This window comes from Anser brachyrhynchus (assembly GCF_964034855.1).
Source record: "Anser brachyrhynchus genome assembly, chromosome: 1".
Lineage (NCBI taxonomy): Eukaryota > Metazoa > Chordata > Aves > Anseriformes > Anatidae > Anser > Anser brachyrhynchus.
Genome location: NC_137694.1, coordinates 35,743,775 through 35,769,459, shown reverse-complemented (window position 1 = coordinate 35,769,459; position 25,685 = coordinate 35,743,775). Strand labels below are relative to the sequence as shown.

General features: G+C 37.9%; 1 protein-coding gene across 4 annotated transcripts in view; it reads right to left on the bottom strand.

The window, feature by feature from the left end:
- MON2 (MON2 homolog, regulator of endosome-to-Golgi trafficking) overlaps window positions 1–25,685 on the bottom strand; it is a 73,608-nt gene that overhangs the window by 45,081 nt on the left and 2,842 nt on the right. For 3 of the 4 annotated variants that reach the window (XM_080592058.1, XM_080592055.1, XM_080592056.1), the window contains exons 2-10: window positions 12,620–12,683; window positions 9,169–9,296; window positions 8,182–8,313; window positions 5,473–5,602; window positions 3,609–3,706; window positions 2,883–3,008; window positions 1,926–2,120; window positions 1,053–1,177; window positions 564–703 (exon numbers count right to left, since the gene is read on the bottom strand). In XM_080592058.1, the coding sequence (XP_080448184.1) occupies window positions 564–703; window positions 1,053–1,177; window positions 1,926–2,120; window positions 2,883–3,008; window positions 3,609–3,706; window positions 5,473–5,602; window positions 8,182–8,313; window positions 9,169–9,296; window positions 12,620–12,683 (1,138 nt within the window). Of the gene's footprint in view, window positions 1–563; window positions 704–1,052; window positions 1,178–1,925; window positions 2,121–2,882; window positions 3,009–3,608; window positions 3,707–5,472; window positions 5,603–8,181; window positions 8,314–9,168; window positions 9,297–12,619; window positions 12,684–18,745; window positions 18,877–25,685 lie in introns of all 4 variants that reach the window. The other variant, XM_080592057.1, reaches the window with a different exon arrangement.

Below are 25,685 nucleotides of genomic sequence, written 5' to 3'. Positions count from 1 at the left end.
CAAATATAAATATACTCTGTGAAACACCACAACCCTGGCTGCAAGAAAAGATAATTAAGTTTAGTTTCAGTAAGCGACTGTTTTCAGCTTACAGAAAAAGATTATCCATAAAGCACAGATCCGTCTGTTTACCCTTTAGCTTCCTCCGTCCAGTTTTGTCCCTAAAAATCCAGACAAATTTGCTATCACCTCTCAAAAGAGGAAGGGAACTGTCTAACTAACTTCAGTTGCATGCAGCCCTCAATGACATCCACCCCGAATCAGACAGAATTCAGTCAAGTTTATAATAGTCAGAAATTAGAGATACATCCCTCATAATTTCCCTCAGAAAAGTTGCAAACCAAGGAGCTTGTAGAAGCAGATACAGATCAGTAGGACTGCTACTCTGTTGGCTGTGAGCAGTCCTCTCCATGACACAGGTACAGATGTAAAATCATTTAGTGTAACAGACCTGAAAACTAGCTTAATGAATGCTAGAGAATTGTATCAAACCAAAAAAAAACTAATTTGATCATTACAAAAGAAAAAAAAATTTTTAATGAGAGCAAGGACAAGGCTTTTACCAGTTTGGTTTGGTGTCACTGATGCATTCCCTGTGCTTGGTACAAGAAATAGTGACTGGATGAAGGACCCCAGAGCATTCACAATATCACGGAAAACTTTCGTGGAATGTTGCTTCATATCATAGGATTGACAAAAGGACCTGAAAAGTATTTTAGGGAATATAATAAGCATTTGACAATTTGGAGACTAAAAGCACATTTTAACTGCAAATATTTAGGTGAATAAACTTCAGTTTTGAGTAAATGTTTCTTTGATGCTGGTGAAACAGAGAGGGTTTAGAATACACTGTATGAGGATAATTATAATTCAGTCCTTCCTGGATAATAAGTATTGCCTACTGATTTATACAAAATTATCTTGAAGAGTTTATTGCATGTAAATTTCAAGATTCAAGACATTTATGACGTTTTAGGAAGCATTTTCCACCAGAGAAAAATAAAAAGATTTCTTAAAATGTAAGTAAAAGTGAAATTTGATGTATGTTATACCTTAATAGCTGAGGCTGCACACAAAGCCTGTGAATAGATTCTACCGCAACAGCTCTTAGCCACTGTGGTTTGTCTGCATCCAGAAACTTAACCAGCAATGACAGAAAGATCTCACATTCTGTTACCTAAAAAGATATTGTTTATAGCCATTAGATTAAAAGAAAAAGCCTTCTGCAGCATATTTTCTCCAAAAATCTTCTGTTTCATCTTAGGAGTCCTATCTGTGCAAATTTTGCACAGGATCTAAAAAATACCTTCACTAAGTATTTACTCAAAATTATGCAAAAAACATACCTAATAATCTGTTTTGCCAAGCTAATACATATGCAATTGTATTGAAAGAGTTAAATTCTTTAAAGGTATTTGAACAAAAATCATAAATATGCTACAGTAAACAAATGAAAATGAAAAAAAAAAGCTTTTTTTTTTTAAAGCAAATACCTAAAACTTGGGAGGTACAGAACAGCTGAACATGTGTTTTTAATGAACATTCTGTCAACAGCTTTAGCAACAGGAGTCAAAAGCCTCTTAGCAAGTATTGTCAAAATACAGTAATCAATGTTATCTAAAGCCAGACAAACAATACAGGAAGATTAAAAAGGTTCCCAAAATCTTAACTGAAAGAAAGTGAAGTGTAGAAAAGACAACAGTTAATCTACTCAGAGAATTTGTATAAGCCCACATTTAATAAAATAATACGTGTAGAATACATGTAAACACAAACACATGTAAGACGAAGACAATATTTAGACTTTTCTTCCCTCAGTATATGTCAACAGTTCCCAGCAGGTAATTAATGCTATTATTCACCACAGTACTAGTATATATCTAGAAAAACAGAATTGCATAAAGAAAATTTGAACATAATCTTACCAGCAAACTGTAAAACTGCTTAATCAAAACAGAAACTACTCTCAGCAAGCGCATACAGATGGGGAAATATGGTTTTTCCACTGGTGCTGGGGAAGATGATGTGCTAGAACCTTGTCTGAACTTGATATTTGGGGAGAAGAGCTTTATAACAAGAGGGCATACCCTTTCTTTAAGAAGAAAACTGAACTCTTGATGCTGAAAGAAAAAAAAAAAAACAAATTATAAACAGATACACTTCAGTTGACTTCAGTAGCTCTGATTATGCATCTTATTTACATTTACTGTTAAGATCAAGTACTCTGAAGTCATGTAAATCTTGGTATAAATTAAAAGCTCATGAAATCAAACGGAAGAAAGGCAGACACCATTTTAAAGCTACCAAAAAACATGATGAAATCACACGGTCAAGTTCATATGTACATTCCTCTTCTTGTATTTTGCAAATTAAAATAGCCTGCTAAAACATCATTTATTATATATTAAACTTCTTAATTTATCTAGTGTCTGCTAAAATGTGTTACTGTAATATTATGGTGCCTTTATATATTGTAGATGCACACAAATCATAGTTGTGATTGCTACTGCTTTGCAAGTGTTGCAAAGCTACAGTTTTCACTGAGATACTACAAATTAAATTACAGAGCTGTATCATCATCAGTGTCACAAATGATGAAAGATAAGAAAATACAACTCTGGAGGGGATGCAACTGGCAAAATAAGAAGTATAATATAGTATTACATGTTCCACAAAATGCGCAAAGTATGAATGATAGAAAAAAGTGGACAAGAAGCATGCTATACTTCTCTATCAAATAAAAAGAAAAATCGAACATGTAAAAGCTACAGGTCCTTTTGAAGGTAGTATTCCTACTAAATTAAAGAGAAGTTAATGATGTGTAAAGATTACTACACATGTGAAGAAAAGACTTCCTAACTTTCTCTACAAGAACTACTCACTTGTAAAAACACTTGCGGAAAGTCATTGAGGACTGACTCAAGAAGTTCAAGGCCAAACGTTCGGGTCATTTCCGTCATACCCACGAGCCAGTAAGGAGCATCAGCATTAACTAACTGACAAAGATCCTTAAAAAGAAATACAATAACATTTACATTCTCTGCACAGTCCTTTACTGTGATCATTTTTTTTTGAGTCTACAAAAAAATCTATTCTCCAACTTCTTTGTAAGTAGTAATTTTCACACTTCAACATAATTTTTCCTCAAATATTTTACTTAAATTATAATGCAAAAAAAAAATTTGTAAATTTACTGGTATCCTTGCAGGAATTGTGTTTATTCTTGCCCTCAAAGATATCTCAAAATCAATGAATTTGCTAAGTCAAGAAGATTTTTATTGATACGACGAATATAAATTACTACTTTTCATTATACATTTTATATTAATATACAGTACCAACACAAGAACTAAGACTGTGGTAGCAGTGTTTGGCGAAGGCAACTGAGAATCTCAAAGTTAATGCCAACATGCATGCTTAGCTTTTCCAGTCATCCCTCTCAGGTACAGCGTATCATTGTCAACTAAAATAAACACACTTAAGAAGGCCTGAAGCTCTGGTTAAGGACCTTACCAATATGCCAACCGCAGATTTCTGAAATTTCTTACAGAGACACACAATCACCCAATCATAACTGCAGATGTGTTAAGTATATGCTGCCCAACTACCTGAAAAAGCATATATGCATCTTTAGCACACGGCTTCAGTGTACTGACAGATCTTCTGTTACTATTTCCTTGAACCGCAGCTGGCTGTTCGATCGTGTCTGTGTAAAAGCAGAAGTCAGTTTTGTTAACAACGGAACTGTTCAAAATCAAGTACATATTAAGTGCTCTTACAAACAAACAGATTCTAAAAGAATGGCCAGACAATTCTTCAACAACTTACCATTTCTACAGAAATAAGGATTAGATTGAATACCAAAGATCATGAATAACAAGCAATTCTTTACAATGAACATTCTCTTTAGAACCGCTACTGTTGCTCATTTCATACTAAGTTATCTAAATTACCCTCACTTTGTACCATAGAAGTTTAGGTTGGAAGGGACCTCAAAGACCATCTAATTCCAACCCCCTGCCATGGGCTGGGACACCTCCCACTACACCGGGTAGCTCAAAGCTCCATCCAATCTGGCCTTGAACACTCCCAGGGACAGGGCATCTATAGCTTCTCTGGGAAACCTGTTCCAGTGCCTCATCACCCTCATAGTAAAGAACTTCCTCCTAATATCTAATATGAATCTACCTTTTTTTTTTTTTGTAGTTTAAAACCATTACTCCTTGTCCTATTGCTACACCCCCTGACAAAGAGTCCCTCCCCAGCTTTCCTGTAGGCCCCCTTTAGGTACTGGAAGGCCGCTGTAAGGTCTCCCCAGAGCCTTCTCCTCTCCAGGTTGAACAACTCCAACTCCCTCAGCCTGTCACCATAGGAGAGGTGCTTCACCCCTTTAATCATCTTTGTGGCCCTCCTCTGAACTTTCTAATATGTCCATGTCCTATTTGTGCTGAAGGCCCCAGAGCTGAACACAGCACTCCAGGTGGGGTCTCACAAGAGCAGAGCAGAGGGGAAGAATTACTTCCCTCACCCTGCTGGCCATGCTGCTTTTGAGGCAGCCCAGGACACGGTTGTCTTTCTGGGCTGCAAGCGCACATTGCCAGCTCATGCTGAGCTTCTCATCAAACAGCACCCCCAGGTTCTTCTCCTTAGGGCTGCTCTCAATCTATTTTCTACCCAGTCTATATTCGTGCTTGGGATTGTCCTGGCCCCGATGCAGGGCCTTGCACTTGGCCTTGTTGAACCTCATGAGGTTTGCACAGGCCCGCCTCTCAGGCCTGCCCAGGTCCCTCTGGATGGCATCCCTGCCCTCCAGAGTGTCAACTGCACCACACAGCTTGGTGGCATCGGCAAACTTGCTGAGGGTACACTCGATCACACTGTCCATGTCACCAACAAAGACGTTAATCTGCACTGGTCCCGATACTGTCCTCTGAGAAGTATCGCTAGTTACTGAACTCCAGCTGGACATTGAGCCATTGACTACAACAATTTGAGTGTGACCACCCAGCCAATTCCTTACACACCGTGTGGTCCATCCATCACATCCATGTCTTTCCAAATTTAGAGACAAGGATATCATGGGGGAAAGTATCAAATGCGTTGTGTAAGACCAAGTAGATGATGTCAGTTGCTCTTCCCTCACCACAAATTCCTTCACAATACTAACCTGAAGACCATCTCTCACAGTTTGAAAAAAAAAATAGATTTTATATATTTTTCGTGTGTGTATACACATACATCTATATATGTATATATAGTGTACTGACTTTGACTGACAGAGTGGCTGATGATTTCATCACCTTTGAATACTAATAAATGTATATAAGTCCTTAAAAATGAATAATGTCTATGATTGTTTTTATAAAGTTTATAGATTTTTTTTTACTACTACTTTATCTGAAAAAGATAAACATTTAATGTGTGTCCAAACAACAGGTTAATAAAAGCAAGCAGAGTAAGAAGTATGCCCACCTTTATATCGTTCATCTTCAGCAACCACTCTCTCAAATACAACAGTAACCACCTGTCGCACTGTAGCTGCTGCAGTGTTATTCGTGATATTATCTTTTGTGAAGTGCAATCGAAAACAAAGTACAATTGCCTGGGGAAAAAAAAAAAAAAGACACACATCTTACAACACCATATCTTTATCTTTTAGCTAGGAGTCAAGATAGCCGATTGGGGAATATTTTCCACTATAGCTTGTCAAAAGGTTGCCTAAAAAAATTCTTTAATAACTTTAAATCTGAAGAATCAGAATATGTTTATGGATTATCCTAGCCAAAAATCTCTTTAGTAATCCTTCCTAAAAGTAAACTAGAAATGGTATTAAAGACATTATGATGCACCAATAAAACAGTAACCACCATACAGAAAATACATCGTAATCACTACATAAAACTTGTATGAATACTAACGCCAAAAAAAGACATTGGAATTATAAAGTTAATTGTAGAAAGGTCAGGCAACTCCAAAGTTAAAATGGACATAATCTTACACCATTCTTCTCCTATATTAAATCACAATAGTTTAACAACCATGTTGGTTGTGCTGCTATTATTCTTCACTAAGGTGTATATTTTAATGTGTCATTGTGCTAGCAGTGACCTGAATAGTGTTTCCCATTGGATTTAGTATTACCTCTAACACATAATAATTATTTATTTTATAATTAATTTTGAAATTCAATATCTGTATGTGGTGAAACCTGTATTTCTTGTTCTTTTGTCCTTATTTCATGTTCTTGCACAAACTTGAGCCACGCCCAGCCATGGTGCTGTATGCTCTGAGCCACACAATACGCACAACTTCCCTTTCTTGTGGACTCTGGCATCCTCCCCCCAACATTTTAGTCTGAAATTTTACAATACATCATACACCTTTAGACTTTAAGAAGACATTGCATGACTGCGTAGGTTAACCTAACTGCAATGCCTATATTAAGGGCCTTTACAAGAAGGTTTACCAGTAGCTTTCTTAATTTCAGCCAGTCAAGCTGAAACATGAATATGCAATACACGTTTGCCTCACATTCATTTTCACCAAGAACTTTTCAACATGGAAAAAAAAAAACAACATAACTTTCAAATACTTCTCAAAAAATCCCGGAAGTATCCTGTGGGGGGGAAGCAACAAACCAATCCATGTTAAGTAAGACTCATATTTGGTTAACGTGGAAACTCTAGTAATTCCATACCTTCAAGAGAGATATGAAGAAATTAGTAAGGGATGTTGAAAAATGTGTTTGGGAGACACATGTATATATAAAAAAAAAGAGTAAGTGAACTAGGATGTAGATACCAGGAACCTAAGGGGGAAGGAGGAAGGGTACAGAGGAAGGGGAATCAGAATAAACAAGGGATGAGATGTGTACTACACTGCCACGAAAGATATGGGATATGCAGAAGAGAAAGTTATGGTAGCCTTAAACAGCAATTGTCTCCTGAATTCAAACCTGATAAAACAACATTATTGCAGGTTGCTAAAGAACATCTGCTACCCAGTTAAAGACCAAGAATCCCATTTTCTAAATGAATTCCATTTTCTTCAAAAATGATGTTTCTGCCCTAGAACACAGAATCTAATTTCGAAAATGAGCATCATTTGGAACAAAAGAAACAAGATGGTGATGAAGAGCCTGACATAGTTTGCATTCTCAAGTTAAAATGAACTGACTGACAAATCCTTCAATCCTCACCAAGTTTCTATTTAGTTTCTATTTTTCTATTTAATTTCTATTTTTTCATTTACACATTTTTTAAATTTTCCATTATCATCCTGTGTTCAGCAGAACTTTATAACCTGGCTTTGTTCTCTTTTCATGTTTTTCTTTTCCTTGTTTAAGTAAATTAATAATGCTTTTAACATCTACACATTTAACAACCTGGGTAGTTTCTCTAAAACTTGAAGCAAAGAAAAACTGAAATCACTCCATCAGAACATAACACCTTAAAAATATTCTTGAATTCTATTCTCTCAAAAACCCTCTTATATTAAACTGACACACTGAATGCAGAGCATAACAAAGACAGTAATTCACAATGATTTGTTTTTAAAAAATCTACCTTATGTTGGAGAGAAAGCAAATAAAATGTAGTCTAGAGAAAGAACTTAAACAGAACTTTACAATTCACAGATGGGTAAATAGTGTTGTTCCTCGTCATATAATTTAAGATTAAAATGATAAGTACACTTATTTTTTGTCTTAGTTGTAACATAACATCCGAAACTGTGTATGTTTAAAATTTTCATAATGTTATTTCAGGTCAGACTGAAAGAGCAATAACTGGACTACTTAGGTAAGAGATTCAGGTCAGAGTGGGGGGGCAGCTTCTAATATCTGCTGTAGTAGTGCCAGCTTGCACTGTGTCATGTGCTCTGATTTCACAAAGAGAAAAGACTAATTTAGTAGATCAGAAGAATAAGCACTAGTTCAGTGTTTTTTTTATTTAAAGTCCCCATTAGGTCAGGAATTTATTGTTGTGGAGGAATTAAAAAACAGACTAAAAAGGAAGCTAGAAGAAATTCCGTTTCAGAGTCTAAACATAAAGCCAATAGATACAACAGAATCAAGATATCCCCCTCTTCTTCCATTATTTTCAAAAGCTTCCTATGTAGAATTTCTCCCTTTTTTTCCCCTCTTGGATATAAGTACTCTAATTGGCAGTAACAAATTCTTACCTTGGACAGTGCTTCATCGTGCACAACTGTATTTGTTGTTAAAAGTACAAGAACCGTCTGAAGCAATTTAAGTTCTTCAAGACTATTTTCCATCAGTTGCCAAAGCATATTAATAATGTTTCCTGCTGCAGCCTACAAGAAAAAAATATTTTGTGCCAATAATTAAGATGTTTATATACTATTTATATCGTGTACACATGTAAGAATAGCACTCTTGTAACTGCGTATCATCACTCAAATTTGCCTGCTTGTCTATACCACAGAACTACTTTCAGAATATAAAGCTAAATTCATTGTTACAGTCTTCACAAAACATGTATTTTTAATTGACAGCAGGAATCTCTTAATTTTTAGTCCAAGGTAAAATGGATATACTTCATTGTCTATTTGGAAACATTAAAGACAGTATGAAGAGACTTTACCCTCAAAATTCATTCATATCAGAGAAATATCAGTTTAATTTTATACTATGCAAGCAGAATCAAAGATATATTTCGCTATTATTTTCACCAACTTCATACCACACTCTATATGCGGTACCATAATATATCAACAAACATTTAAAGTTGCAGGAAATGTACACCCATTTTATTTTGTTTTTGAAAGTAATATGTAACAAACACAATATATAGCGTTATCACATTCGGTAACTTCTATGGATGTAATCTTAAGTATGATGTTTATCAAGGACCATTACACATTCCATTCCTGCGCTATAAGAATACAAACTAAATAAGCTGTTTTGAACTCTCATGAGCTCCTTCTAGAAATTAGTATTTTTCCCAATCACTCTTTTTTTTTTTCATTGTTAAAATGGTGGTTTTCTTTTAAATTACATTTTTTTTAAATCTATAAGAGCAATATAATTTGCAAACTATGTTCATTGTAATATAAACAATCTCCTAAAAAAAAAGTGTTCACCATCAATTTGGGGCCTGTGTTTCTCACATTGAAATATTTATGTATTTATATGAAGATTGATCTTACCTCTGAAACAACTTCATGGGACATGAGCCTTTGTATGGCTGCTAGACAAAGCTGAGTGATCTTTGGTTCCTTTGTTCCACAACCCATGAGAAAAGGCTGAACTACCTCTGAGCTGTTCTCTTTCAACGCTTATGAAAAGAGATACGGAAGCAGTCAATTTTTAACACTTTGAAGAATATAAAATTTGTTAATCATACCTATTAACAAAAAGCAATCTCCAGTCTTGGAAATTTGAGAGTTACTTTCGCACCACAGGGAAGAAAGACAACCGGCTGCCAAGGCTCACCTCCACAGCTACCCTAATGCTCTAATTCCAAGCACCTTCTCTCCCCTTTCTCAACATCTCACCTTTCTTTGAGCAACTTTCTCTTTCCAAATCGAAAATGTCCACTTAGAATCCATTTGGTTTTGTGAGGTTTATAAGGTTCTGCCTACCCCAAAACTCTCTCTGTCCAATCTCCTTCTGTTAGCCTTTTCCTTCTGCTCTATGCCACCTCAGAACTAAATTCAGAAGCAACACAATGCATGGCACAAGAAGTACCAAGTTCTCAGAAGGAAGAGGAAGAACAAAATGCCATCAATAAAGCAGGAGGAGAAGGAGACTTGAATGTTTGTATCCTGGATACATACACCTTCAACCGGCGTTTCAGTGAGGAATGGCAGCTTCTTAAAAAAAAGCATTTTCATGAGAAATGACGAGTTTCAGGATATTTTTTTTTAAAGGAGAAAAAAATTTGCAATTAATATAACATTCCACATATGTTGTTGTTCATTCATGAAAACTATTAGGAGTTCAGCTGCTCGTTTCAGATGCTAAAAATTTCCTCACAGCTGAAAATTGATTGTGTTCTTACACTGAATGTCATCCAATGTGTTTTAGTCTGTGTTATAATAAACATACATTTATGAAAAAGACTAACACATTTTTAGAGCACAGATCTTACCACAAACAAACAAAACATATATTCCCACATAAAAATGCAAGATGATCAAGTTTTTTGTTTTTTTTTTTAAACAATTTGAAGTTTGTCTCTCATGAAGGTTTTTTATTAAGTATCACTATAATCAACTTGAAAAAAAATGACGCAAACATCAGGGTAAAAACTATAAAAACATATTTTAATAATACTTTAAACCAAAGTACTAGCACATGACTAACAAATTTCTTTGTAAACAACAGGCTAAAATAGATGCCTTTTTCTTTTTTTTTTTTTTTTGGTAATGTAGTAGCTCTCACAAGGTAATACTGACACATAGACAGTCCATAGTTATGTCAGACTCTTCACGTCCAGCTGACAGAGGCTGACCTTGCACCAAATGCCTCACCGAAGACAATTAAAATGTGAGCATAAACATGAATGAAGACATGTAATTTTAGGCATCCGTCAGTGTCTAGTGTGAACAAGAGGACTAAGCTGCCTTTAGATCCCACGACACACAGCTGAGAGAGCTTAGGAAGCTCACGCTGGACTGGATACAAAAGCTTCCTTACTCATACAACTTTCCGACTTGCCACCAAGTCAGAAACTGACAGAAAGAAGAAAGCAAAATTTTTTTAAAAAGATACCAAAAATCTTTTATTGTTAATATAAGATTTTAAAATCAAACTTGGTATTTTTCCTATAAGCCACTAGAAGCAACTTCACAACAGGACCTATATAAGCACTTTTACTTTATAAAGCTGAAATTAATGTTTGGTCGATCTAGTTTGGTACCAATTGCTACCTCAGTTTCAGTCTTAAAACATACAAAAATGTTCTTATATCTGTTTGTGCTTCCATTTTGCTATACCAAAATTACCAAAGAGTGTATTAAAAAAGACACCTATCATAACAAACCATGTCGAAAAAGAAATTTTGGGAAAGTAAGACTTACTACTTCATTCCATCAGAAAGATCATAATCGTAATTTTTTAAAAGAATGTCTAAAGCAAAAAGCATGAATTACTTAAAAATAGCACATCTCCGAGCCACACGGAAATAATTTCTCACATTTGTCTGCCATGCTATAAATCGCAGGCTCACTTCTCTTTGGAATTACTCAAATCCTCATAAATAAACTATAAACCACATGCAGACTGCCAAGAATGAAGACTGATACTGTTTTTTGTTTTGTTTTGTTTTGCTTCTCCTAAGAGAAGACAAGTTACATCAGTGACCTCAGAATTCCGGCAAGTTAAGCACATCACCAGACACAGTGTTAGTTCTCTACTGTCATTGTTCAGGTTTTTTGTTTGTTTTGTTTTTCATGAATGAAACAAATGCTAACTACATTCTAGTTTAAACCTTACAAATGAAAACTAATGACAAAAATTGACCAACTACCAGAAGGTGTTCCCTCCGAAAGATAAATGACTGCCTATCCATGTCCCAAACCAATAATCTTTTGCATCTCTGCACTTTGAAATGAAGATTAAAAACAAACAAACAAACAAAAAAAATCCTTGCATGAACACGAACTAGCTTTCTAAAATGTAAAAATCTTTACGTAGTAATATGCCAAAGAACGTTGCTACTTCCCAAATAGCTAACTAGAGATTTCTCTTGTTCATATATAGATTTTGATGCATAGCTGACATTACCTGGCATAGCTTTCCCACTTATGTCAGCATTCATGACAGCAGGAAAAACAAAGAAAATAAACAAATAAAAAAGAGGCATTAAAGTGAAATATTGAAGGGTGGGACTGCTACTTCAAGTAATCCTAGATATTGCCTCCTTAACAATATCTGATTTACACACCTCGAAAGAAAGAAATAGTTTTATATCTATTTAATTTGGACCTTTAAAATAATTTATCTTCATAAGGATTTTGACTACAGCTAGGGTAGACACTCAAGCATACGGGGGTATTCAAATCTGGCCAAAGGCTTTACCAGCAACTGGTAAGAAGCCATCAATTTACATACTACTTAATACAGCTGAAGAAAGTCAAGGGATACTGTTTTAAGCACTTACAAAGCTGCAGCTCTCCTGTCCCTCAAGGCAATGGTACATCTCAAACTGAACGACCTTGTCTCAGATTAAGATGGATTTTTGCCTGCCGGGTACAAGTCTCCAAAGGCTAGACTCTCACAGTAAACACACAGATGAGGATCACGCTGCAGAATGCTACACAGAGCTCTCAACAACAGCTGTGGTGAATGTAGGCAATGAGTAAGATATGGAGAATTTGAAGCCTAATAATTTCTTGTTATTTTTCTAAGTGGATAATTCCTTTTGTAGAACCACCACTGAAAATGGAGACCTTTCTCAGCATCAACATAGCTTGAGCATGATAGAGAAGTAGAATTTTTCAACATTACTGGATTTTTTTGCTAGGTGCCAACAAGCATCACTGATGTAGCACACACTAAAAGGCATTTAGGATTATAACACATAACCAAGACTCATCTTTAATGTTTTGATATGTGACCCAAGTTTATTTTTCCCATTGTACTGCAAATAGTTACCTGCCAAAATATCAGTGTTCCGTGCAGCTATCGTTTTCACTTTTATTATTCCTGATTCAGCAGCCTGTAGGGGAAGGAAAATAAGTAGTTTAGATGCGATTTCACACATCAATATCTGCAAAGAGATAAACATATAAGATAAATAGAAATGTACAGTCTCAGAGAAAAAAATATCTCTAGTGTTTTCAGCAAGCAGCGCTAATGTAGAATTGAAACTCCTTTCCAGAACTGTACAGAAAGGGGTATAATCTGTGGGGTAGATATTTTTAGAAGACACTGTTTTCATTCAATTATTTTCCAGTCTTAAGAATGCAGAGAAAACTCACTAACAAAAAAAAATGGCAAGTAGCCTTCATACAGTTTCAACCTGTCAAACATCTACCATGTTACATTATAACCTGTCACATTCATCAGGTTGAAATACTGAAGGAATTGTGAATATCAGTAATTGTATCAATGTTTAATACATAAGACTTAAGCAGTGAAATCCAGTTAATAAATCAGATGTGGTACACTACACTCGAATTCTACCACTGTTCTTCAGATCAGGTAAGAGCATTTTCGATTTGCAAGCTAACACTCTTACTAACATTTTTGGAAGGAAACCCAACTTCCCATGCATTTTGTGTCTGGAATTCCCCATACAAATTAACCCCATGCAGCACCACGTCCAACTTCTACAAGCCTTCCTAACAATATTCAATTCTGGCCACCATGCCACACTGACAGCGCCCTGACCTCCCCACGAGCATTACCTGAAATCCCAGCCGGACACCTGGGTGGGAGGGATGTGCGTGGGAGCTGAGCACCAGCGCAGTACCGAAGGGCAGAGCAAGGAGGTCACATACCACTATGGGGTATCAGCAGCTCCCCGCTTAGCCTCCACGAACACCTTCCAGCATAAATCACAAAGTCCTGTTTCCTAATGTAATCAAGTCAAACTGAAAATTTAACACTGATGCTTTCTTTCCCTTTCAAAATTATGATTTCTGTCAAGTTTTATGTAAAAAAAATTCAAAATACACTGCAAATGGCTCCTGTCCATTTTTTGTAATTCCATTAATACATCTTAAACCTCTGGAAACAACTAAAGAAATTTCAATGAGCACACTGTGCACCAAAAATAAATGCAACCGTTTTTCCCAAATGACAGGACACGTGCTTCTGGAGAATATTTTTCAGCCAAATTTTAAAGCACACTTGCACTTTCTAACTCAGCTTCATGTTTCTGTGTACATTACACACTAAGCTTTTCCACTTTTCCTTGGATTTTACATCACTGTTCAGAAAAGTGTGCTATCACTGTATGAAACCAAGTAGAGAAGCAATCTGTGGCGGCAGAAATATGAAAGCAACCGTATGTAGTTCTACCAAGCAGTAACATTTCCCCTCCATTGAAACACTGTCCCAATAAAATTTCCCAGAAAGCCAGACTAAGATGACTGCGTAAATTCAAAATCAAGTATTTTCATTAAGATTTTGCATTTCTCAAATGAGCTAAATTTAAAAAATGGAACTTAAATTTCCACCATTTACTTTGTTTCCAAACATAAACATAGGAAGACTTTACACAGGCCTACCACCACTTCAATACACTTGTGAAATTCTGGGGACTTACATAAGCTTTGCTGAACAGTGTTTCTACTTTAAAATATATATATATATTTATAGAACAGTATCAACAGTGTCTGAAGTAACAGGGAACACGCTCAAATGAGCACAAAGCAAGATGCAAATAGATCTTCCACATAATGAAAATGAGGAATGCCAAAGACTACTCTCATTTATTTCAATTATGTTAACTTAATGTGCTGAAGTGTCTAAGTTTTAAATCAATCCCTGTCCTACTTCACTTATAAATGTCAACTAATGGGGGGGGGGGGGGGGGGAAATCTTGTCACAACAAATTGCTCCTGTTCATTAATATGACGGATTCGTCACAGTCCAACTTCAATTATCTTCAAACTAAGCCTCATCACATCTACTGGTAAGTGATTTATTTCTTGCCAGTATTGACAAATTCCCTCCGAATCAAACAAACAATGAGCTTGCCACACACATAACATCTGCACATACTCCAAACATGGCACGAAAAAAGGAAAAAATTGATTTACAACAGAACATCTCCCATTTAGTTGTCTGTTACCTTTCACGTAAAATAGCATAATTTAAAAAAAAAAAAAAAGGTAAAACAAAACAAGAGCTCTTATAGCTTTTACTACCACTCTGAATACGACAGTTTTTCTCCAAAATATATAGGAATTTCTGTGATTTTCTGGGTTATGCTTTGTTTTCCAGTTTCTATTTAGAATTCCAAATCAAACTGCTTACAGTTTAAAACTAACTACACTGCACATACCCTATTAAAAAAACAAACACTTTACTACATATGTAAAAAATAACCACATAACATCTACAAAAAAGGACTTTAGTGGAAAAATAAACAATAGAAAAAAATGAGACTATAAACTGTTATCTGGCTATCCTATACACATCAGTACAAAAGTGTACTTGGATAGCCTCAGTTTAACTTGGCAAGAGAAAATACGTATTAATAATAGGTACTATGTTTACAAATTTACTTCAATTTGAGCATTCCTGCAGCACTCTACGGATGACTGCCCCATCAGAAAAGGATACCATAAAACCACTAATCAGGGAGATGGCCAGCATCAACCTGTGCATCTACTGGTGTAAATACAGTAAATTACTTTCGTGTAAATATAAGGCTTGATTTTTTTTAGGAAGTCACCGCTTTAAAAGTAACATAATCAGAGTTTCTGTTAGCACCACAATTAACAGCAGTCTAATGAGCAAGTCAGTTACCTCTTTAAGAAGCAGCAAATACATACATAATTCCTGTAACATAAAAAAACTCAAGTGTACCTGAAAACTTCAGTCAATTAGATTTCCAATTCTGCCACCCTAATAACTGAAATGGACTGAAATCAAATGCCTCAAATGCCCACTTGCCACCATTGGGTTTTGTTTCGTGTTTCTGCTGCAGTAACTGTAGCATTCAGTTTCGGCAGAAATATCAGTGAGGAGCAGAGGTGGATTCTCAGTGATGGCCTGTATTCAGATGAATCTCTTCTGCATACTTTGATTTGCTTTTAATCAAGCAGTCTATAATCTCACAGCAAAACCCATCGGGATCCTCTGGGCTCAAGCACTTGTCCCACCATCGCTCTGCTTCCTTGCCACTTGCCACATATTTGCTGGTTACCTGGAAATCACTAGTAATGGGACTAGACGGAACGGCCTCAAGTTGCGCCAGGGGAGGTTTAGATTGGAAATGAGGAGACATTTCTTCTCAGAAAGAGCAGTCAGGCACTGGGACGGGTTGCCCAGGGAGGTGGTGGAGTCACCGTCCCTGGGGGTGTTCAAGGAAAGGGTGGACGTGGTGCCTAGGGACATGGCTTAGGGGGTGACAGTAGTGGTAGGGGGATGGTTGGACCAGATGATCTTGGAGGTCTTTTCCAACCTTTATGATTCCATGATTCTCTGAAATCAAACGCAAGTGGAGAATTTATCAACAAAAATCAAGAGTTTGAGTTTCTCAGATCCAGAACTCTTCCCCTCCTCATGAATTTCTCAGTCCTCAGTTCAAACATGCATGGTGTGAATCTTCCAGCTTTTTGGCAACGTCAGCCTTATACAGGGCCAGAAGCACCAAGCGGGTGGCACAGATTTTGCTCCTGCTCCAGTGCCCTGCTACTGCCAGGCAAACCTTTGACTCAGCCTCAGGCAGAACCAACATCTTCCAACAACCAGCAGTGTTCAAGTCCCAGATGTAAGCTTCTCCATGTAAATCACACGTGTATGGAATATAAAGATCTATAACTCACTAATTAAACATTAGGACAATTAAGGTATGCAATTCTACTGAATGAAATGGGAAGCCACCAATCTCCACAGCCCGGTGACAGCTGCGCCTCAGTGCACCAGTTTCTCAAATCCGTCTCTCAGGGACTGAAAGCTCTCAAACCTCACTGCTGTGGATCAGCCTTCGTTACCAAGAGATGCCAGTATAGCTACCACCACGATGATAACGTTACCTGGCAGCCCAAGGAAAGAGAGGCCATAAGGAATAACGGCACGCAGTGCGCCTGAATTCATAACTGCGTAATTGTTTAGGGTGGTGGTTCGCTTCTCACAAACAAAACCACTGTCGAAGCCCTAGTGCAAAGTGGCAATGCATGTGGACAGGGAAGCAAGGTGCCACCAGGCCAGCTGGGATGGGATCTGATGGCACTTCAGCTGCTCCACAGAGATCCCAACGCTCTTAATCTGGTGTAAGTGTGAACGAGCTACCCGTCCTGAGAAACAACTCCAGATGACTACTTTTCCTAAGGGAAAGACAACAAGAAATTGTAATCCTGAATCTCTTTCTCATCAGCAGCCCTTTTCCCTTTATCTTTAATGTTTCAGCAATCTTTAGAAGTTTTCAGAAAAGATTTTTAAGAGGTTTTATGAAGAGTCAACTTGCTGATCTTCAAAGAAAGTGGCATCTCACAATTAGAGCCAGAAGTCAGCGCCTTTTTTTATTTAAAACCAAAAATGATATTACCACGCAAACAGCCAGGCATGTACTAATTTCTACTAAAGACTGATTCAACTTTAAATATATATTTCACATGAGCTTCTGATTGGATAGTATTCTTACCAAAACACTATAAACCCCAACATTTCCACCACGAGTGCACCGAATGACTATCGATGTTTCAATTATATGCTCAGAGCAAACTGCTGTCTCCAGAGATATCAAAATTGCCATAAAATTTGCCACACAAGTTTTTGATTCCTCTCTTTTGAAAGGAAAAGCATTCAGTCCTTTCAGGTAGGATGGCCTGTGTTGGCATTTACATCATACTGTTTGCAAACCTTTTACTAAGATTGGATGAGAATAATGTGTGTTATTATGGTCACTTTCGCAGCCATTACGTGAAATAAAAAGAGCAATTTTTTCCTATCTGTCATTTTTTGCCTTTCTAACCGGAACACTAACCCTATAGCCAATAGCTTAGGTAAGAGATTCTCCTGCCTAAAGTGCAGTTTCACATCAATGTTATTCCAGCTTGCTTTGCAAAAGCACATTCTGGACCATTACTGCACTGCTAAACTATTATTTGGAAAAGGACACGCACACAAAAAACTCCACAATAAACCAACCCCACGAAAGCACTCGAGTGTACCACATCTGTGTGAAAATGCGCTGTACCTTCCTTCCACGTTTTTATCCGCCTCCTCAGGAGTACAATCCCTGCTCAGACCCTTCCCTTTCATATACGTTTATTCCATCTGTGATTTAAACTGGTGAAGTTAAACCTGGTCTGATGAAGATTCTCACAAGGAATTATTATATTGGATGATTTAACATGCTTGGACTAGAGCTTGCTCACATTCTGCTGGTTTGGATCAAAGGTACAAGTAAAGCCTCTGGGAATGTAACACCACCCGCTGGAAAGGTGGGCACAATTTGGGAGTACGTGAGCTCAGTGCTTCAGTCAACTCAACACAGGAGCCCACGTGCCCAAGGGCCAATGTCACTGGAAGGCCGCCCTCTACCAGTCACCCATGGTGACTTGGGAAGGTTTTTGGACTGGGGTAGGTTTTTGGAGTGGGGTGAGCTAAGCACCACACACATCTCAAAGGAGGCCAAGGAAGAGCATTCGGGCCAGTATCTTCCACATCAGTCCCTGGGAAGGTTATGAAACAAATCCTCCTGCAAGGCATTTCAAGGCACACACAGGACAAGGAGACTAGGAACAGCCAACGTGAATTTAGCATGAGCACAACCAACCCAAGTGCCTCATAAAACGGGATGATGGGCTGTGTGGGTAATGGGAAAGCAGCACATACCCTATAGTGTGACTACAGCAAAGCCTTTGATGCAATCTCCTACAGTATTCTTATAGTTGGATCAGAAAGACAGTGAACAATAAAGCAAGTGGAAAACTGACTAAACGGTTGAGCTCGAAGGGTTATTACAGGTGGTATGAAATCCATCTGGCAACTAGTTACTAGTGGTTCTCCTCAGGGAGGGACAGTGGGGTTAATACCATTTAACATCTTGCCACAAAGGTGGCCAACTGCACGTTGGGCTGTATGAGCAAGTGTATTCACCAGGTTGAGGGATGGAGTCTCCCCCTCGCTCCTGCTCTTGTGAGAGTGTTGCTGGAGTACAACGTGCAGCTTCAGGCTCCCCACGCAGACACTGACATGATGGGGTGAGTCCAGTCAAGGTCTACCAAGGTCTACAGGGGTAGAGAACAGTATATAAGGAGACGATGCGAGAGCTGCATTTGTTCAGCCTGAAGATGACAAAGTTAAGGGGAGCGCTTGTTAATCCCTACAACTACTAATGGGAGGCTGTAGAGAATGTGCACCTGTTACAATCACTGCTCAGATGTGTTTATCACTGGATATATGTACAAGCAGAGAAAGAAAGCAGGTAAAACTAAAAACAATAATTATTTCAAACCACTTCTAATTCTGTAATTCTCACACAAGTTTCTCGCTCTATAAATTGAAGACTGCATTTCAGTAAACCACTTTCACTATAACAAAACCTTCCATACAAAAGCTGCAGCAGCTAGTTTTTCAACTTTAACTTTGGAATTTGTGATTTGTATGAATCATTAAATAGCCCTCATTAAACAAGAAATTATTATGCTTTCCATTTTAAAGTTCGTATCACCTTTATTTCACATTTAGAGACAAGAAATTGCAGCAGATGGTCAGTCCCTATTTATATACAAATTAGTTTCTTTAACTGTTCACACTTAACCTGGAAATAAAATTGTTCTGGTTTATTCTACATCATGATCTACCAACACTCAGTGAAGAAAATAATTAGTTTACATTTCCTGCCCAAAGAACAGGGACTACAGTTGAAGATATCAAACTAATTCATGTTAGACTTGACTCTGCTCAAAGATGGTGCCAGTCTCAATTACAGGAACACTAGGTGATTCTGCTATACACTTTCTCCACCAATTCAAGATATGATATTGCAGATTTTTTTTTTAATTATAATTAACAAAAAAATTCAACTCCAGCTTCCGTGCAACTATATTAGTTGCCCTGATGTTAGAAGTAGCTATTTCACTTGACTGGAACCCTTACTCCTCTGATCCATTAATCTTCCGAAATTGTCAGCTTGCAGTATCAGCAGCCAATTCAGAATCCTGAAGGTTAATCATCAGTAATGCCAGGAGAGGTGCCAGTGTTATCTAAATTGCTTCAGAGCTGATACCTCTGGAGGTAACTCACTTGACATGAATGTAGAGGTAAAGAAAATGCAATGCCAACATTTTGTATCAAGAGTTTTCATTTGACAATCGAAACACACCTCAGCTGGAAAGCCATCACATATAAATCAATAGAACAAATCAGAACGAGTAACACACAACAATCCATTACTGAACAGCAATGATGTAGACAGAGGGGAAAAAAAACTTAACCAAGACTTGACACGGAAGAAATACAGCTAGTTAGCAACAAATTCTTAAGTTACACTTCTCTCTTGCACAGTAATATAGAATCAGGATTTACCCCATATTTAGTTTTGTATTATAAGTATAAATTACAGTAATATTATATCTATATATAGTGTACAGACATCTTGACAGTGCCCACGTCAAGCATTCATGCATTTCTGAGAGACCCATTAAGCAGAACACAAATGACTACAAATCACTGGAACAGAGCACTTGAATTTTCATGATATACTTTTGTCACAACACTCATCAGCACATAAAAACCTGTTTCAGAGGTTTAGGAGTTTGAACTTGAAGTTCAAACTAATTCTGCCTTCAGCTTGTCACTCAGAACAGATTGCACTAGGAAACCTCTGAGGCATCACCACAAATACGAGATTCGATCACCTAGTCACAGACTGCAGGCCCATGACAGCGATGGCTCTTTGCCTGGCACCTGGTGAAAAGAAACATTTAACATTTTGGGCTCAGGCTGAGAGCTCAAGTCACCCAGTATTTCCAATTTCTGCTACAGGTTTCCTGTTTAGTCTTCAGGAAGCCACAGAATGTAGGCAGGGATGAAGGTGCACAAATTTAAGCATCTAGACTTCCACTGCACTGGAGGTGGTTTAAGGAGAGGCTTCAAGAATTAAGAAGCACTCAGCTGGGACTAATTCAGCTGACCCCCTAGGAGGGGCTCTATGCAGTCATCTAAGCTTAGACCTCCGTATCTGAGACAACTGCATGCAGACGGAAGGCCTGTGTTCTTCTGGACCGGCTGCTGGAAGCTAAACAAGAAACATTTAGGTATCACGTGGCAAAGATACGTGAATGTGTTGGTGACAGACTAAACCAACCCCCTGGCCACCCGCTCCATTGACCGTATCTCCGTAACAGAGAGACCCTGTATGGTCGATGAAGGGAGCTTAGACACCCACAGCTAGGCACCTGCTCTGCAGTCTACCTTGAAAAGTTTACAGACAGACTGAGGCATGGAAAATATTGCTCATGTATTCATTCATTAAATTGTAAGGTATTACGTGATGGGGGAAATGGATCTATAATCATAGTGTCAGCCATTCTTGAAAACATGGTATTTCTTATCACAGATTAAAATGATGATACAAAACCTAGAATTTTCACAAATTGAAACTCAGAACACATTTGAATAGACGGCAGTCCCCTAGAAACATAGCAGTACGTTTTTAAAAATTACGTTGAAAAAGTATTACTGCATATAGAGCAATATTGAAGAAAAAAATTGCAAAATTGATAGATCCCAAACGTGAAGCTAACCGAAGTGGCAACTGGTAAAGGTTAAGCATTACAGAGGAAACGTAGGAAATATCAGCACTCACCTGTTGCAAGTTATCAGCTCAGCTACTGGCTGGCAACCAAAGAATGCCACAGAAAAAATTTCCAGTCACATGCACGAGACATATGTTTGAGTGCAAGCTCCGAAATTTTGACAACATGCATTTTACAGATCACTTGCTCTATTTCAAATGAACCTTCAAAATGTGAGATAAGTGAATACCCATTAAAGCAAACAAGCAAAAAAAAGAAAACTCTATAGAGTGCTTGCATTTTTCCAAACTAATACTGTGAAGACATGAAAATTAACCAACCTTGAAAGCTCACTATAGTTCAGGTTCCCTGTAGACTGTAACTTCAGAATTATTTAATTCATTTTAATAGCAAAATAAAGCACAAACCCCAAAAACTTCATTACTACTGTAGGGAATGGTCTATGTACAAAGATGTGTTCTTTGCCTGGTCTGTTTGGCTCTTGCCTTTTTCTGCAAGACCAGCACGAACACAGAGCTCTCAGAAACCCGTCAATGCTAGCAATGCGTCAAGTGACTCAAATACCCACATCACAAGGCATTCCAGCATGCCGCTTTCTTCCTCAGCTTTCTCTGACTTGTGTCCTGCACTACATTCAACAAGCTTTCTGAAATGTTGTTGCTGTTACAGCACAAGTTTCACTGTTTGAACATTAGTTTTTATTTTAAACTGTTCCTGACAGTTGCATTAGGAACCTGATTATCACTTCAACGTTAAAACCTAATGAACAGTTCTGCATCTTTTTAACATACGTTTCCGTTTTGCAATACACATGTGGTTTCACAGTTACCCAGTGACATCAGAGAGACTCCCTACCAAGGCAGGCTTCCAAACTAAGGTTTTGGTTTTAGCCCTAAGATGTGCTCATTATCAGCGCTTCATTCCAGAAGCGGATGGATTTAACCCAGCGAATGGAGCTGCCACGTGGATCTCGATGGGCAGGAGTGGACAACGGGGAAGAACTGCATGAACTAAAGCTGTGTTCGCAAGACACAACAGACAGCCCCTCAGAAAGAAAAAAAATAAAAATAAAAATCTCTTTGCTCAGCTAGCCCACGTCACTTCTACTACAATTAAAGAATTTTAACAAATGTTTGCTTTATTCAGAAGCTGCTCACACCTTTTTAATTTTCACTCAAGTAACTTAATATTGCTTGTCTGCAAGTAGGTTTATTAATAAAAGAAGGAAAATAAGACTGCAAAATTGGATTCTGTTATTATTCCTAGACTCAGCAGATCTATTTACAACACTGTCCCCAAAATATTTCAGTATGCCAAAGGTGTTTAACTATTTATTGAGTTTTATACAAGAGCAATCCTGCTCCATCTCAAACACAGGTCTGGAAGAGAGACAGCACAGAGAGGATATCAAAAGCTACCTTTCAGGAGTCTCTAGAGGGCACTTCAACTGACCGAAGTATTCAAAGGTAAAAAAAAAAAAAGTGCTGCTGCTCTTCCAATAGCCACATAAGGCCGAGAGGACTTGAACATTATTCTTTTTCCAGACATACTGCTCCAAATTACTCCAGCAGCAAACACCCTAAAACACGCAGCCCACTACACGACCACCAAGCACAAAGCACGCTCCTGCCCTGCTGGGCTGCTGGTCCCACACTCCCCAGCCCGCCTGCTCCCTCCCTTTTCCTTCCCACCAAGACAAGCATCTCTGTAACTCTGCAGAGCTGGATCAGATTTGTTACTTATTTATTAAAAAAAAAAAAAAAAAAAAAAAAAAAAAGAAAAAAAAGCTTGGTTCACTTTTAAACGAACAAGCCAACCCATGTCAACCTAGAGACTACAAGCCTATTTAGATGGTTGGACTGGATCTACCTAAATATCAAGGAGTTAGCTATGGCTGAAACAAATCTGGGCTTCAGAGAGAGTAGAATTTTAATGTGCTTAAGTTTTCCCCTTTCTGCTCACTTCTGCTTAATAAAAATATTTTCTCCTTATATTTCTAAAGTTTCTCGCCCTGTGAAACCACTTACCCAACTCACACGCAACTTACTGATAAGTATTTTCATCCAGTGTACACAAAAGTAGGTAACTTTTAGCACACTAAACTATTGTCTATCTCCTGATAAGCCAAAATCCTTACTCCAGATCACTGAGTTTAAAAGGCTTGTTTTACTCAAGATTTTTTTTGTTTGTTTGTTTAAAATTCAGCCATGAAGTACATCACAGAATGGTTTGGGTTGGAAGGGACCTCAAAGCCCACCCAGCTCCAACCGCCTGCCATGGGCAGGGACACCTCCCACCAGACCAGGCTGCCCAAAGCCCCATCCAGCCTGGCCTTGAGCACCTCCAGGGATGGGGCACCCACAGCTGCTCTGGGCAGCCTGTGCCAGGGCCTCACCACCCTCACAGTAAAGAATTTCTTTCTTAAATCACTAAAGATGACAGCACAAACTCCGATAAGCCAGCTTCCCGCACACCCAGCAAAGGACACTGAAAGTTCAGTCACTAACAGGTTAAAACAGTCTGTCCAGCTCCACGCGGGTACCACACACTTCAGTCCAGAGTCAGAAGCTAAGTGCTGCAATGCTCTAACATGGAGCAGAAGCTTAGAGCCCACAGTATTAAAAACAAGAGAATAATGGCTACACGATTCTGTTTTCTAGGAGAAATGTCAGATTACTTAAGATAACAGGAGCGCAACTGATGCTGGTACTGAAGACTGCTTCAGTCTCTGTAATTTCAAACTCCAAGGTTACTGCTTAATTCACACTCGCCCTGACAGCTTCAATCACATCCCAGGCTGGTGTCTACTTTTACAACTGGGAAATGGAAATAAACTGTGCAAATAAGAATACGATTTTTTTTTCCAGCAGCGTCATTCCTTGTACATCTGCCAATATAAGCAGATTTGGCATACGACAGACATAACCAGCAAATCACTCTTTGGTCACCGTGTATAACTTTCATGCTTGCGGCACGTCTGTAGTCAGCGCTGATGTGAGGAAGTATCATGCAGGACTTCACGCACCTATCCAACAGAAGCAGAAGAGAACACCTAGCGATGAACAGATGAGGATCTGGAATCAAGCAGTAATCGCTGTTTGCTGCACTCCTAAGAAACAGTAAGACTACTACATTAATTAGTCCCCAAATATTGCCAGCAACACAAATTTCAAACCGAGGGATTCTTGCTGGAGCTCCCATTTTACAATGTACCAAGTGACATCGCCTGGGAAAACCAACTGATGTGCTCGTGGCATGATCTGTCACGCGGAGCAAAGATGAGGTGTGGATTCCATTCACGTGAAATAATAATGGACTTTATTATTCCATTATTTCTTAATTAAAAACGATATGCTAACTAGAAGGAAAGAAGTTTTCCTCATAATTGTGTCATGAGTTTAACACAGAGGGAAAAAAAAAATTATAAATTCAAGGTTTCTTGACGGATTATCACAGTATCAGCATCAACCTTAGAAGCTACTGTTAGGTGATCAGACTTACAACTACATGATTTCCACATAAATACGACTTACAAAAAAAACCCACAACTTTACAGTCTCAGAAGTAATCGAAAAATATGAGATCAAAGCACTGAAAACAGTAAAGAGTTCATGTTCCATTGCCAACAAGGTTTAAGACCTTACTTCAGTCTTCTAACAGAGGATAAGGTCTCAGTGCTACAGACTTCAGTAGCTGTCCCCTTTCTGCTGGCATGCCCCAAAATCCCATAAAGCTCCTCAGCTGTGTCATCTACCTGCCTGTTCAAAGAAACACTTTATAGTGTTTTGGTCTCTTTGTACCTAATAAATATGGCATTAGTTCTTAATAACATATGCATTAGAAGCACCATGAAAAAGTGAAACCTAAAGCCCAACCGAATTAAAGGGACACTATTTTTCTGATCATACCACCTATGTTCTTACAGTATTGATCAAAAAAAGGATTTGTTCAAATAAATCATTTGAGCAACAAGTAGATTTGAGAACTACACCACTACTTTTACCAGCAGCAAAACTGTCAGCTAAATTCACTTTGCAGAATTTTAACAATATTAATAAATAAATAAATAAATAAAGTAGACATCCATGATTTCAGAAAGGGGTGACAGCAACAAATAGCTGTGAGCAAAGTTTTAGATTACCTCAGATACTGAAAGGACTATTAGAAGCAGTTTACCTGCATGAAGTAGCTATCAAATGTAACTAGCAACTACAGCAGAGCTCAAACCTATTGAAAAACTCCTAGCCCAAAATTAAGTTATGACAGTAGGACTTTAC